General features: G+C 48.2%; 1 protein-coding gene across 43 annotated transcripts in view; it reads right to left on the reverse strand.

The window, feature by feature from the left end:
• LOC144480343 (sorbin and SH3 domain-containing protein 1-like) overlaps positions 1–16030 on the reverse strand; it is a 127454-nt gene that overhangs the window by 72541 nt on the left and 38883 nt on the right. For 27 of the 43 annotated variants that reach the window (XM_078199745.1, XM_078199738.1, XM_078199728.1 and 24 more), the window contains 2 exons: positions 12557–12679; positions 370–453 (listed from right to left, as the gene is read on the reverse strand). The exons of 1 other annotated variant lie outside the window; for it this stretch is intronic. In XM_078199745.1, the coding sequence (XP_078055871.1) occupies positions 370–453; positions 12557–12679 (207 nt within the window). The remainder of the gene's footprint in view (positions 1–369; positions 454–12556; positions 12680–16030) is intronic. 15 more of the 43 variants (XM_078199744.1, XM_078199759.1, XM_078199743.1 and 12 more) reach the window with 4 other exon arrangements.

Here is a 16030-nt window from a genome sequence, read left to right on the forward strand (position 1 = left end):
TCGGACGGAACTGGAATTCACTGACGCTTCGAAGTTGGGCGTCAGGTGGTGAATAAACATCTCACCCCTAAGTGACCTCTCGTAAAGTGTAGAGGGTAAATGAGTTAGAGTCCCATTACTGCACTCACCTTATACCCACACATGGGCAAACTCCACTTCACCTCTCACCCTGGGGTACCGAGGCAAACTCAAGTCAGCACCTGAGATTGACCCAGAACACACCCTAGTAATTGATAACAGCGTGGATTAAATGGATAAAATGACTCATTCTGCGTCTGAATAACATTTTGACTCTGGTGAAATGATTCCAACAACTGCAGCTGAGAGAGAGAGTGAACACTCGGCTGATTTTCACCTTCGGTGACTTACCGGTTTTCCGAATTCCAGCTCCGAAAAGAATTTATACCAAGGCTCATTCTTTAAATCTATTTCTTCCGGACTAATGTCCCGCTTCTGAAGGAGGCAACAGCATTGGGAGTGGAGAAGAAAGAAGAAGGTTGAATAAAGACGATAGAACAGCATGGTGCATACAGAGGCCAGCAGGAGTGGGAATGAGTCTGCAAAAACCTCCTCACAGGCACTCGAGACCAAACACACAGCAGAATCGGCCAATGGTATCTGGGAATTCTTTAATAAAACAAACTAAATTGTCTTAGCCCAGTTGTCTCTGGTTTTGATGGGGACGGTGTAGATGGAGCTTTACTCTGTATCTAACCCCCGTGCTGTACCTGTCCTGGGAGTGTTTGATGGGGACAGTGTAGATGGAGCTTTACTCTGTATCTAACCCCCGTGCTGTACCTGTCCTGGGAGTGTTTGATGGGGACAGTGTAGAGGGAGCTTTACTCTGTATCTAACCCCCGTGCTGTACCTGTCCTGGGAGTGTTTGATGGGGACAGTGTAGAGTGAGATTTACTCTGTATCTAACCCCCGTGCTGTACCTGTCCTGGGAGTGTTTGATGGGGACAGTGTAGAGTGAGATTTACTCTGTATCTAACCCCCGTGCTGTACCTGCCCTGGGAGTGTTTGATGGGGACAGTGTAGAGTGAGATTTACTCTGTATCTAACCCCGTGCTGTACCTGTCCTGGGAGTGTTTGATGGGGACAGTGTAGAGTGAGATTTACTCTGTATCTAACCCCGTGCTGTACCTGTCCTGGGAGTGTTTGATGGGGACAGTGTAGAGGGAACTTTACTCTGTATCTAACCCCGTGCTGTACCTGTCCTGGGAGTGTTTGATGGGGACAGTGTAGAGTGAGATTTACTCTGTATCTAACCCCGTGCTGTACCTGTCCTGGGAGTGTTTGATGGGGACAGTGTAGAGGGAACTTTACTCTGTATCTAACCCCGTGCTGTACCTGTCCTGGGAGTGTTTGATGGGGACAGTGTAGAGTGAGATTTACTCTGTATCTAACCCCGTGCTGTACCTGTCCTGGGAGTGTTTGATGGGGACAGTGTAGAGTGAGATTTACTCTGTATCTAACCCCATGCTGTACCTGTCCTGGGAGTGTCTGATGGGGACAGTGTAGAGGGAGCTTTACTCTGTATCTAACCCCGTGCTGTACCTGTCCTGGGAATGTTTGATGGGGACAGTGTAGAGTGAGATTTACTCTGTATCTAACCCCGTGCTGTACCTGTCCTGGGAGTGTCTGATGGGGACAGTGTAGAGGGAGCTTTACTCTGTATCTAACCCCGTGCTGTACCTGTCCTGGGAATGTTTGATGGGGACAGTGTAGAGGGAGCTTTACTCTGTATCTAACCCCATGCTGTACCTGTCCTGGGAGTGTCTGATGGGGACAGTGTAGAGGGAGCTTTACTCTGTATCTAACCCCGTGCTGTACCTGTCCTGGGAATGTTTGATGGGGACAGTGTAGAGTGAGATTTACTCTGTATCTAACCCCGTGCTGTACCTGTCCTGGGAGTGTCTGATGGGGACAGTGTAGAGGGAGCTTTACTCTGTATCTAACCCCGTGCTGTACCTGTCCTGGGAATGTTTGATGGGGACAGTGTAGAGGGAGCTTTACTCTGTATCTAACCCCGTGCTGTACCTGTCCTGGGAGTGTTTGATGGGGACAGTGTAGAGGGAGATTTACTCTGTATCTAACCCCGTGCTGTACCTGTCCTGGGAGTGTTTGATGGGGACAGTGTGGAGGGAGCTTTAGTCTGTATCTAACCCCGTGCTGTACCTGTCCTGGGAGTGTTTGATGGGGACAGTGTGGAGGGAGCTTTACTCTGTATCTAACCCCGTGCTGTACCTGTCCTGGGAGTGTTTGATGGGGGACAGTGTTGAGGGAGCTTTACTCTGTATATAAACCTGTGCTGTACCCGTCGTGTTTGATGCTGACACAGTTGCTTGAAATGGAAACTGTTCCAATCTCCTGACATCCCTCAGGTTAACGTAAAATTTCCAAAATAACTGAGTTAGATATAATTCCTTAAGGAAAGAAAGGCTGCTGTCTTTGATACATGGTTCAAATTTACATCAGTGATGTTTGGTGATGTCAAATGCACTGTTCAGAGGTCACGTCATATCCCATCCAAACGGACAGAGAAATCAAGGGTTAATGCACAGCGGGGAGAAAGCAGTGAGTGAAACAGAGGCTGATATTCTGGAATGTGCGATGTTTTGAAAGAGTGTGAGATATCAGAGATACTGCAGATACAGGAGAGAGGCTCCATTCCTGTTGGTACGACACAGAAAATCTGTGCAGCTCATTGGGCAAGAGGGGCTACATGATATTGTCGCGACCCACACCGATCGAATATTCGACCCCAACGCTGTTCTGGGTGGGCTGCTCCTTTGCCCACAGGTTAACAAAGTAAAAGAGGAGAGAGAATCAGGCAGACTCCCCACTCCTCACTATAATCGCCTCCTGTTGTTTGAGAAGGTTCGGATTCCGTTGTCATAACCTCCTCAACTGGCTATTCTCACAATACTTGCTGTCCAGGTCACATGGCCACGGGTGCGATTTCAAGTTTCTAGCTTCAAGTTTTTAGGTGTCCAGATCACCAACAACCTGTCCTGGTCCCCCCATGCTGATGCTATAGTTAAGAAAGCCCACCAACGCCTCTACTTTCTCAGGAGGCTAAGGAAATTCAGCATGTCCACCACAACTCTCACCAAAATTTACAAATGCACCAGAGAGAGAGTTCTTTCTGGTTGTATCACAGCTTGGTATGGGCTCCTGTTCTGCCCAAGGCCGCAAGAAACTACAAAGGGTCGTGAACGTAGCCCAATCCATCACGCAAACCAGCCTCCCATCCATTGACTCCGTCTACAATACCCGCTGCCTCAGCAAAGCAGCCAGAATAATCAAGGACCCAACGCACCCCGGACATTCTCTCTTCCACCTTCTTCCGTCGGGAAAAAGATACAGAAGTCTGAGAACACGTACCAACTGACTCGAGAACAGCCTCTTCCCTGCTGCCATCAGACTTTTGAATGGACCTACCTCGCATTAAATTGATCTTTCTCTACACCCTAGCTATGACTACACCCTAGCTATGACTACACCCTAGCTACACTACATTCTGCACTCTCTCCTTTCCTTCTCCCCGATGTACTCTATGAACAGTATGCTTTGTATAGCATGCAAGAAACAATATTTTTCACTGTATACTAATACATGTGACAATAATAAATCAAATTAAATATATACATGCCTATGAAACCACACCACTGCACAATTCAACACCTTCTGGAAAGCAAAGGAAGGAATCATTGTGGGAAAATGTCCAGGATGGTCAACTATCAAACCGGATGCAAAATTCCCATCAGGTGTCTGGGTCACATCGCTCGTTATAAACTCGAGCCACAAGTCTCTCAGTTTTCTATCAGAATCTTTCATTGCGAACCTCCGAGAGTTTGTAAAGTGCTGCTGGTGATCTTTTCACCCCCTTGTCGAGAGTACACCACCCAGCAGTTCATTGCTGCCGCAGAGAGGAGGAGTGAGCAGAGACGGCAAACTCCACATCCCGAGCTGCCGCCCTCACTGGTCTCGGGCACCTGTCAGTTCACTTTATTCGACACATTACCGCAAAGCACTGAAACAACCAAGCGGACCAAGGCAAGCCCCCCCCCCCTGACATCCCTCACAAACAGGAGATCATACGGCACGTTACACAGGAACCTCCCCTGGTAAACACCACCACATCACTGGGCCCCACATATTCCGGACTATATTCACTCCGCAGTGTGGAAACTCACTCAACGAGGGATTCTGATCCCAGCATTTGAACCAATCGTCATCCCACACTGCTCCACCCCCATGAAACCATCCTGTCCGTTCATTCAGTGTCGCAGTTTTATATTCAAGCTCCATGTTTTTGTGTAGTATCGCCTGGACCACACACAGAAATGTTCGAGACAACGTCTCCTCTAAGTAACGAGGCTATATGTCTCTTTTCAGCCAATCACTTAGTGCTCACCAATGGGAGATCATAGATCATAGAATCCTGCAGTGCAGAAGGAGACCAATCGGCCCATCAAGTCTGCACCGACCCCAATCCCACCCAGGCCCCATCCCCATAACCCCATGCATTTACCCTAGCTAATCCCCCTGACACTAAGAGGCAATTTAGCATGGACAATCCACCTAACCCGCACATCTTTGGACTGTGGGAGGAATCCGGAGCACCTGGAAGAAATCCACGCAGACACGGGGAGAACATGCAAACTGCACCCAGACAGTGACCCAAGCCGGGAATCGAACCGGGTCCCTGGCGCTGTGAGGCAGCAGCGCTAACCACCGTGCCGCCCCAATTTTTTTAAAAACTGGCCAAGCGAACTGAAAGGACCACCCTTTGCCCAGGTTAGGAATCAAAAAAAAGCAGCAACAGCTTGAAGCTTTGTTTTCTTTGATCAATGTAATTTTCATGCAGTATACTTCAGTATTCATCAGTATGCTTCAGTATTCATGTACTTCACTGTACCTTCTTACAGTCTCACTAGATCTTATAATACCAACTACCTGTTAAGATTATAAGCCAATGGCAACTCAGTGTCCCTGGGGTGAGTGTGCGAGGAAATGCTGCCTGGGTGGAGATTTTGTGATGTGACAAATCGCTCACTTGCTTCAGAATTTTGTTAGCTCTAGCCTTTAGGTCCAAGTAGCACACACACCATGTTGCAAAACACATTCGCTCAACCCAGCCTGTGCTGTGGTCACAATGGAGTTCAATCCACCAGATCACTGAGGAATCCATTTGTAGTGTTTTGCTGTGGGCAGTCACCACCCCCCCCACCCCTTTCCAACCCCCTACCTAGCCCTCGGGCAGCTGCCCACCCCCCCCTTGGCAGCAGGTCCCCCCCACCTCCCTTTCACCCTTGAACAGACTCCCACCCCCTTGCCCTCAGGCAGCTGCAGGAGAATTGGCATTCTTGATGCAGGGAATAATCGGGTGTTTATTGATTAGTGTCACAAGTAAGGCTTACATTAACACTGCAATGAACTTACTGTGAAAATCCCCTAGTCGCCACACTCCAGCACCTGTTCGGGTAACACCGAGGGAGAATTTAGCACGGCCAATGCACCCGAACCAGCACATCTTTCGGACTGTGGGAGGAAACTGGAGCACCCGGAGGAAACCCACGCAGACACGGGGAGAACATGCAGACTCCACACAGAGAGTGACCCAAGCAGGGAATCGAACCCGGGTCCCTGGAGCTGTGAGGCGGCAGTGCTAACCACTGTGCCACCGTGCAGTGGGTTGCCTCTCTCAGGTTTTGCCAATATCATTCCAAGATTAATTTCACTCCCGGTACCTCTACCATCAGCAGAAAAGATAGAATGCACCGTCGCCTGGGAGTACAGAACTGGAACATGACTGGACATGTCAGTGAAGGCATTCCCCCCACCCACCCTCCGGCTCCGCACTCACTGCCAGATTCCAAACACTCACAAACATCGATACTGAAGAGGGAGCGTAAATTGTTGTCAGCGGCTGAAATTCGGCAATGCTGGAGTCTGTCCTGATGAGCGATGACCAGAAACATTGGCAATCAGTGACTAGTGGCGTGCCGCAGGGATCGGTGCTGGGGCCTCAACTATTTACCATATACATAGACGATCTGGAGGAGGGGACCGAGTGTAGGGTAACAAAGTTTGCGGATGGTACAAAGATGAGTGGGAAAGCAAATTGCGTGGAGGACACAGAGAGTCTGCAGAGAGATTTGGATAGGCTAAGTGAGTGGGCAAGGATCTGGCAGATGGAGTATAACGTTGGTAAGTGTGAGGTTATCCACTTTGGAAGGAATAATAGTAAAATGGACTATTATTTAAATGGTGAAAGATTACAACATTCTACTGTGCAGAGGGACCTGGGGGTCCTTGTGCATGAATCACAAAAACTCAGTTTGCAGGTGATCAAGAAGGCAAATGGAATGTTGGCCTTTATCGCGAGAGGGATGGAGTATAAAAGCAGGGAGGTTATGCTGCAACTGTACAGGGTACTGGTGAGGCCGCACCTAGAGAACTGTGTACAATTTTGGTCCCCTTATTTAAGAAAGGGTATATTAGCTTTGGAGGGGGTATAGAGAAGGTTCACCAGGTTGATTCCAGAGATGAGAGGGTTAGCTTATGAGGAGAGATTGAGTAGATTGGGCCTGTACTCATTGGAGTTTAGAAGGTTGAGGGGAGATCTCATAGAGACATATAAGATAATGAAGGGGCGAGACAGGGTAGAAGCAGCGAGGTTATTTCCACTTACAATGGAAACAAGAACTAGGGGGAATAGCCTCAAAATACAGGGGAGTCAATTTAGAACAGAGTTGAGGAGGAACTTCCTCTCCCAGAGGGTAGTGAATCTTTGGAATTCTCTGCCCAATGAAACAGTAGAGGCTACCTCGTTAAATGTGTTTAAGTCACAGATAGATAGATTTTTAACCATTAAGGGAATTAAGGGTTATGGGGAGCGGGCGGGTAAGTGGAACTGAACCCACTATCAGATCAGCCATGATCTTATTGAATGGCGGAGCAGGGTTGAGGGGCCAGATGGCCTACTCCTGCTCCTATTTCTTATGTTCTTATGTTCTAAACGTTAGCAACGTGTCTCGATTCAGAAAGACATCATTTGGAAAAGTGCAAGACTACTGCTGCTTCTTCACATCTGCAAGGTGGGTTAATCTGCCCGGGGTTTAAAGAATCCCTCTTCATGCAGCTCTCACAGACAAGGGCAGTTTCCCTTTTTGACAGGGCATTATAGTCGCAATAACGCAGGAGGAACCCATTCGGCCCATTAAACTCATGCCAGCTCTCTGCAGCGCAATCCAATCATTTCCATCCCACCATCCCCCCCACCCCCTGTAGCCAGGCAAGTTTATTGCTCTCCAATGTCCATCCAATTTCCTTTTCACTGCCCGTCTCCGCTCCCACGATGCTCAGAAGGCAGCGAGTTCCAGGTTATAGAACATAGAACATAGAACATTACAGCGCAGAACAGGCCCTTCGGCCCACGATGTTGCACCGACCAGTTAAAAAAAAAAACTGTGACCCTCCAACCTAAACCAATTTCTTTTCGTCCATGAACCTATCTACGGATCTCTTAAACGCCCCCAAACTAGGCGCATTTACAACTGATGCTGGCAGGGCATTCCAATCCCTCACCACCCTCTGGGTAAAGAACCTACCCCTGACATCGGTTCTATAACTACCCCCCCTCAATTTAAAGCCATGCCCCCTCGTGCTGGATTTCTCCATCAGAGGAAAAAGGCTATCACTATCCACCCTATCTAAACCTCTAATCATCTTATATGTTTCAATAAGATCCCCTCTTAGCCGCCGCCTTTCCAGCGAAAACAATCCCAAATCCCTCAGCCTCTCCTCATAGGATCTCCCCTCCATACCAGGCAACATCCTGGTAAACCTCCTCTGCACCCTCTCCAAAGCCTCCACATCCTTCCTGTAATGTGGGGACCAGAACTGCACACAGTACTCCAAGTGCGGCCGCACCAGAGTTGTGTACAGTTGCAACATAACGCTACGACTCCTAAATTCAATCCCCCTACCAATAAACGCCAAGACACCATATGCCTTCTTAACAACCTTATCTACTTGATTCCCAACTTTCAGGGATCTATGCACACATACACCTAGATCCCTCTGCTCCTCCACACTATTCAAAGTCCTCCCGTTAGCCCTATACTCAACACATCTGTTATTCCTACCAAAGTGAATTACCTCACACTTCTCCGCATTAAACTCCATCCGCCACCTCTCGGCCCAACTTTGCAACCTGTCTAAGTCTTCCTGCAAACTACGACACCCTTCCTCACTGTCTACCACACCACCGACTTTGGTGTCATCAGCAAATTTGCTAATCCACCCAACTATACCCTCATCCAGATCATTAATAAATATTACAAACAGCAGTGGCCCCAAAACAGATCCCTGAGGTACACCACTTGTAACCGCACTCCATGATGAATATTTACTATCAACCACCACCCTCTGTTTCCTATCCGCTAGCCAATTCCTGATCCAATTTCCTAGATCACCCCCAATCCCATACATCTGCATTTTCTGCAGAAGCCTACCATGGTGAACCTTATCAAACGCCTTACTAAAATCCATATATACCACGTCCACTGCCTTGCCCCCATCCACCTCCTTGGTCACTTTCTCAAAAAACTCAATAAGGTTAGTAAGGCACGACCTACCTGCCACAAAACCATGCTGACTATCACCTATCAATTCATTACTCTCCAAATAACTATAAATCCTATCCCTTATAATTTTTTCCAACATCTTGCCGACAACAGAAGTGAGACTCACCGGTCTATAATTCCCGGGGAAGTCTCTGTTCCCCTTCTTAAACAATGGGACAACATTCGCTAACCTCCAATCTTCTGGTACTATACCAGAGGCCAACGACGACCTGAAGATCAGAGCCAGAGGCTCTGCAATCACTTCTCTTGCCTCCCAGAGAATCCTTGGATAAATCCCATCCGGACCAGGGGATTTATCTATTTTCAGACCCTCCAGAATATCCTGCACATCCTCCTTATCAACTGTAATACTGTCTATTCTACTCCCTTGCAACCCAGTGTCCTCCTCAGCTATATTCATGTCCCCTTGCGTGAACACCGAAGAGAAATATTGGTTCAATGCTTCACCAATCTCCTCCGGTTCCACACATAACTTCCCTCTGCCATCTATAACTGGCCCTAAACTTGCCCTAACCAACCTTCTGTTCTTGACATACCTATAGAACGCCTTAGGATTCTCTTTAACCCTATCCGCCAAAGTCTTCTCATGTCCCCTTTTAGCCCTTCTAAGCTCGCTCTTCAACTCCCTCTTAGCCAATCTAAAGCTTTCTAGTGCACTACCCGAGTGCTCACGTCTCATCCGAACATAAGCCTCCTTTTTCTTTTTAACCAACAAAGAAACTTTTTTGGTGCACCACGGTTCCCTAGCCCTACCAATTCCTCCTTGCCTGACAGGGACATACCTATCACAGACTCGCAGTAGCTGCTCCTTGAAAAAACTCCACATGTCGGACGTTCCCAGTCCCTGTAATCTCCTAGTCCAACCTATGTTTCCTAATTCTCTCCTAATAGCCTCATAATTACCCTTCCCCCAGCTAAAACCATTGGCCCGAGGTTCATGCCTATCCCTTTCCATCACTAAGGTGAACGTAACCGAATTGTGGTCACTATCACCAAAATGCACACCAACTTCCAAGTCTAGCACCTGGTCTGGCTCATTTCCCAGCACCAGATCCAATATAGCCTCACCTCTAGTTGGCCTGTCTACATACTGAGTCAAAAAACCTTCCTGCACGCTTTGAACAAAAACTGACCCCTCTAACGAGCTAGAGCTATAACAATTCCAGTCAATATTAGTCAAGTTAAAATCCCCCATAACAATTGCCCTATTACTTTCACTCCTAAGCAGGATTGACTCCGCAATCCTTTCCTCAACCTCTCTAGAACTTTTAGGAGGTCTATAAAAGACTCCCAACAGGGTGACCTCTCCTCTCCTATTTCTAATCTCCGCCCATACTACCTCAACAGATAAGTCCTCATCAAACCTCCTCTCTGACACTGTGATACAATCTCTGACCAATAATGCTACCCCTCCCCCTCTTCTACCTCCTTCCCTACTTCGACTAAAACATTTGAACCCCGGGACCTGCAGCATCCATTCCTGCCCCTGCTCTATCCATGTCTCTGAAATAGCCACAACATCGAAGTCCCAGGTACTGATCCACGCTGCAAGTTCACCCACTTTATTGCGAATACTCCTGGCATTGAAGTATACACATTTCAAACCCTGCTCCACCCCACCTCTGCAATGCCGTGCATTGCAGTCCCCATCCATGCATCCCTCACTTTCAGGTTATGATTATTTCAACACCTGGAAAGATTTCTCCGATGGCAAAAGATATTTTCGTAAATCCGAGGTCGAAGCATCTCCAACTGAATTTGCTTTCCAATCCCAAATCCCAGGAAATTCCTACTATTCGATCCCAACCTCAGGACCTTAACTTCAACGATGACTATGAGTGACTTCAACATTGACTATGGGGGCGGCACGGTGGCACCGTGGTTAGCACTATTGCCTCACAGCGCCAGGGAACCGGGTTCGATTCCCAGCTCGGGTCACTGTCTGTGTGGAGTTTGCACGTTCTCCCCATGTCTGCGTGGGTTTCCTCTGGGTGCTCCGGTTTCCTCCCACAGTCCGAAAGACGTGCTGGTTAGGGTGCATTGGCCATGCTAAATTCTACTTCAATGTACCCGAACAGGCGCCAGAGTGTGGCGACTGGGGGATTTTCACAGTAACTTCATTGCAGTGTTAATGTAAGCCTACTTTTGACACTAATCAATAAATGAACGTGAGACTGTGACTTTGATTCATTTTTGCATTTCTTAGTTCAACTGGACTGTCTGTAAGAGAGTGGAACCCTCCTCAGATGGTTGGATGGAGAGGAGATTTTTGATGTTGCGTTTTATCCCAGAAACACAGATACATTCAATGTCACCATTCTCAGTCCCATTCTGACTCAATGCTGTTGTTCCCTTCAGACTCTCACACTGCCCTTCGCTAAGTCCAGGAGATCCACCACAAGCCACATCCACAAGCTTAAATCTTCATAAGGCTCTGGTCAGATCATATGGGAAATATTGTGAGCAATTTTGCGCCCGTATCTAAGGATGTGCTGGAGAGGATCCAGAGGAGGTTCACAAGAATGATCCCGGGAATGAAGGCTTGATGTATGAGGAGCGTCTGAAAGGTCTGGGTCTGTACTCGATGGAGTTTGGAAGGATGTGGGAGGATCTCATTGAAACTTACAGCATACTGAAAGACCTGGATAGAGTGGACGTGGGGAAGATGTTTCCATTAGTAGCAGAGACTAGGATCCGAGGGCACAGCCTCAGCGTAAAGGCTTTAAGGACCGAGATGAGGAGGAATTTCTTCAGCCAGAGGGTGGTGAATCTGTGGAATTCATTGCCACAGAAGGCTGTGAAGGCCGGGTCATTGAGTGTCTTTAAGACAGAGATAGATAGGTTCTTGATTGGTAAGGGGATCAAAGGTTACGGGGAGAATGGGGATGAGAAATATATCAGCTACGATCGAAGGGCGGAGCAGACTCAATGGGTCGAATGGCCTAATTCTGCTCCTATATCTAATGGTCTTATAAAACTCCATTGCCATCTTATCTCAGGCGCTTAGCACCCACAGGTCTTTCCTCGACCTCCACAGATTTCCCCCTCCCCCGAAGTATTGTTTCATCATCCTCCACAGCCTGGTGGGGTGAGGCCCACGTTGGGATTTAATAACAGGACCACTCTCCCCTATAGCTCAGTCCATGTTGTACGGAGATCAGACACTGTCCCCCTTCTCCAGCCACCGTCCCTCGCGAGTTCACTTTCTGCAGCAGAAATTCTCGGTGGAGAATTCCGCAACCTCACTCCCTCCTCCTTCACCCTCCCTGTCGAGACCCCTCGGCCTTTGCGAACATGCCAAACCGCTCCTCTCCTCTCTCTGCCCGACATTCCAGGATGTCGAACAGCACCGAAACAGGTTTTAAGCAGAAGGTTTTCCTGCAGTTTTGCATGTGCAAGAACCAGGAACTCGAGACAAAAGAGCAGTAACTTCATTGAGGTGTTAATGTAAGCCTACATTTGACACCAATAAATCAACTTTAAACATTGTCACGAGACTCCACCATAGCTTTGAGCGGGGGTCAAATCCCATATCAGGATTCTCTAACCCACAATCCATCACACAATTCCTCGCAAATATTTTCCTAAGTTATTGCAGCTAAACCATCAGCGAGGCGAGACAGAGATGGGGAAACGGTGAGCGATTCAACCCCTCAACGCAAAGGGGACCAATCAATTCTGAGGAGGTTCAATACAATGTTCACCAAACCCAAGGCCACATTCAATTACCCTACTTACCAATTGAGAAGCAAGGTTCAAACAATCGTATACCCACGCGTGACAGGGCAATGGAGATGTAAGCAAGCTGACAACATGGGTTGTTGCGAGAATGATGAAGATGTCCAATTAAAGATAAAACTGTACCCAAAGATCACGCAAATGCAAACTCCACTTACATCTCTTCCTGCCTGGTATTCATGATAGTTGGAACGATACTCGTTTTGCTCATTATTGTGGGCCGTGGCGTTATCCAGGTTGGAAGTCTGCCCTGCGTCTCCATCGCCATCTTCAGCCATCTTCTGGTGCAAAAATCTCAGTGAAATCAAGGTCGTGACTCGGTCTATCCATCATCATGCACTTAGGGGTCAGGGTTCAAAACCGAAAAGGGGCTGAACCCAATGTGCAGCAAGACAAGAAGGCATGCAGAAACATCTATGATGAAGAGTTGCAAGATGGACGGAGTGGGATCTGGACAAAGGATATATACATGCTGCTTCTGGTGAATGCCAGCGGGGTACCTCTGTACTCCAGTGAGAGTCAGTGTGTGTGGAACCCGTACCCCAGTGAGAGTCAGTGTGTGTGGAACTCATACCCCAGTGAGAGTCAGTGTGTGTGGAACTCATACCCCAGTGAGAGTCAGTGTGTGTGGAACTGTACCCCAGTGAGAGTCAGTGTGTGTGGAACTGTACCCCAGTGAGAGTCAGTGTGTGTGGAACCCGTACCCCAGTGAGAGTCAGTGTGTTTGGGACCCGTACCCCAGTGAGAGTCAGTGTGTGTGGGACCTGTACCCCAGTGAGAGTCAGTGTGTGTGGAACCTTACCCCAGTGAGAGTCAGTGTGTATGGAACCCATACCCCAGTGAGAGTCAGTGTGTGTGGAACCCATACCCCAGTGAGAGTCAGTGTGTTTGGGACCCGTACCCCAGTGAGAGTCAGTGTGTGGAACCAGTCCCCAGTGAGAGTCAGTGTGTGTGAAACCCGTACGCCAGTGAGAGTCAGTGTGTGTGGGACTGTACCCCAGTGAGAGTCAGTGTGTTTGGGAATCGTACCCCAGTGAGAGTCAGTGGGTGTGGAACCCGTACCCCAGTGACAGTCAATATGTGTGGGACCTGTACCCCAGTGAGAGTGTGTGTGCGTTACTGTACCCTGGTGAGAGTCAGTGTGTGGGAAACCCGTACTCCAGTGAGAGTCAGTGGGTGTGGAACTGTACCCCAGTGAGAGTCAATATGTGTGGGACCTGTACCCCAGTGAGAGTGTGTGTGCGTTACTGTACCCCGGTGAGAGTCACCATGTGTGGGACCTGTACCCCAGTGAGAGTGTGTGCGCGTTACTGTACCCCGGTGAGAGTCACCATGTGTGGGACCTGTACCCCAGTGAGAGTGTGTGTGCGTTACTGTACCCCGGTGAGAGTCAGTGTGTGGGAAACCCGTACCCCAGTGAGAGTCACTGTGTGTGGGAAATCCATACTCCAGTGGGAGTCAGCGTGTGGGAAACCCGTACTCCAGTAAGAGAGAGTGTGTGCGCGGAACTGTACCCCAGTGAGAGTCAGTGTCTGGGGAATTGTGTTGTTGGGGGAGGGTGGGACGAGAAGAATGGTGAAACTGGCCCTCATGTTGTACAGAGTTTCACTCCCCGAGGTCTTTAGAATTTGTCTGCTGCTTTCATTCAGGACAGAAAGCAGAATGTGAGACAAAGAGGTTTGGTCCATGTAGATGCGCTGCATGCAAAACAGGAAGATTCAATCACCGTGACAAGAATGAAAGCATTCAAGGAAATCCTCAATTCCAGCACCAACGTCCACAAGCAGCGTGCAGGCAAAGATGGTACAAATCAAACTGTCTCCCCTCTGAAAGTCCAAGTCCCGGAATGGTGGCCATGCCACTGTTACAAGGAATGACTCCCAAGTCTTCCTATCAGCCACTTCCTCTCTTTACTGATCTTTCACAGCGCGGCTTATTGACAAGATCTTGCCGAATTTGGAACCCAATAAATCAGACACATGCGCAAAATATTTGCATGTGGTTTTTTGGGGCTGCGTTCGGAATAGGATTTGAGCTAATGAATAGTGCAATTATTAAATAAAGTGAGAACTTATAATTAAATGTAGTTTCGAAGTTTCATTTTTGCACGTGAACCCATTATCATTGAGCTCCTTTCTGCAAAGAGGAGGACTTTGAATTTTTATTTGGCTGCCAATAAAGACTAGCGAGTTTCAAAAATAAACTCGGTTTCAAGTATAATCGTCTTTTTTCTCAAGAGGAGAAATAGATCAAGATTTCAAAGCGGTGACAGTGATCAGTATGGGGGCAGGTTATGGCTCACAATAATTTGTTCAATGGTGGAACAGAGTAGGAGTGAGATCCTCCTCGGGTTCGGCAAGGCACAAGGTCCAAGGATTCAATTCCGGCCTTGGGTCACTGTCTGTGTGGAGTTTGCACGTTCTCCCCGTGTCTGCGTGGGTTTCCTCCGGGTGCTCCGGTTTCCTCCCACAGTCCGAATGACATGCTTGGTTAGGTGGATTGGCCGTGCTAAATTGCCCCTCAGTGTCCAAAGATGGAGTCAAAGGTTTACAGCATGGAAACAGGGCCCTTTGGCCCAACTTGTCCATGCCACCCAGTTTTACCACCAAGCTAGTCCCAATTGCCCGCATTTGGCCCATATCACTCTATACCCATCTTACCCATGTAACTGTCTAAATGCTTGTTAAAAGACAAAATTGTACCCGCCTCTGCTACTACCTCTGGCAGCTTGTTCCACTCACCACCTTGTGTGAGAAAAAATTGCCCCTCTGGACCCTTTTATATCTCTCCCCTCTCACCTTAAACCTATGCCCTCTAGTTTTAGACTCCCCTACCTTTGGGAAAAGATATTGACTATCTAGCCGATCTACGTCCCTCATTATTTTATAAACTTTGATAAGATCACCCGTAAGCCTCCTACGCTCCAGGGAAAAAAATCTCAATCTATCCAGCCTCTCCTTATAACTCAAACCGTCAAGTCCCGGTAGCATCATAGGTTAGGTGGATTGGCCATGGTAACTGTGCGGGGTTACGGGTAGGGGCTATTTCGGAGAGGCGGTGCAGATTTGATGGGCCAAATGGTCTCTTTCTGCCCTGCATGGATTCTATGGTTCTAAAACTCAGGTGATGTCCCACAATGGCAGCTTCAGTTTATAAATGTGTCCCTGCAATCTGTTTCTGGTAATGAAGGTGCCGTGGGTAAAGGACCCCACTCTCAGTCAGGCTCATGCATCCCGTTCATAGTTTGCTGAAACGGTTAGCCACCTTCTTTGTGTTTGCAATCAATCGCTGGAAGGTCGCTGACGCCTCACTGGTCAGTTATCTGATCGTCGACGGCACTGATTGAGTGTCTTTGCCAATGGGCACTCTGAGAGAATCACCATCAGCGAAGCTGGGCCCCGGGCCAAAGCTGCTGCCCGCCCAGAGACACAGAAACCATCTGGGCCCCAAGTCCCTGAACAATCTGGACTCACACAAAGGGCAGATTTTTGTCCATATGGATCCGTGCAGTTCTAAGATTTGTCTGTTGGCCAATTTTGAGAGGATTTCCAGAATTTGACTTTTACGTTATAATTGTCAATTTTAAATGACGAGGCGAGCGGTCAAAATGACCACTGAAAAACGTGGGCAAG

The sequence above is a fragment of the Mustelus asterias genome, chromosome 28 (genome assembly GCF_964213995.1).
Source record: "Mustelus asterias chromosome 28, sMusAst1.hap1.1, whole genome shotgun sequence".
In the NCBI taxonomy this organism is placed as follows: domain Eukaryota; kingdom Metazoa; phylum Chordata; class Chondrichthyes; order Carcharhiniformes; family Triakidae; genus Mustelus; species Mustelus asterias.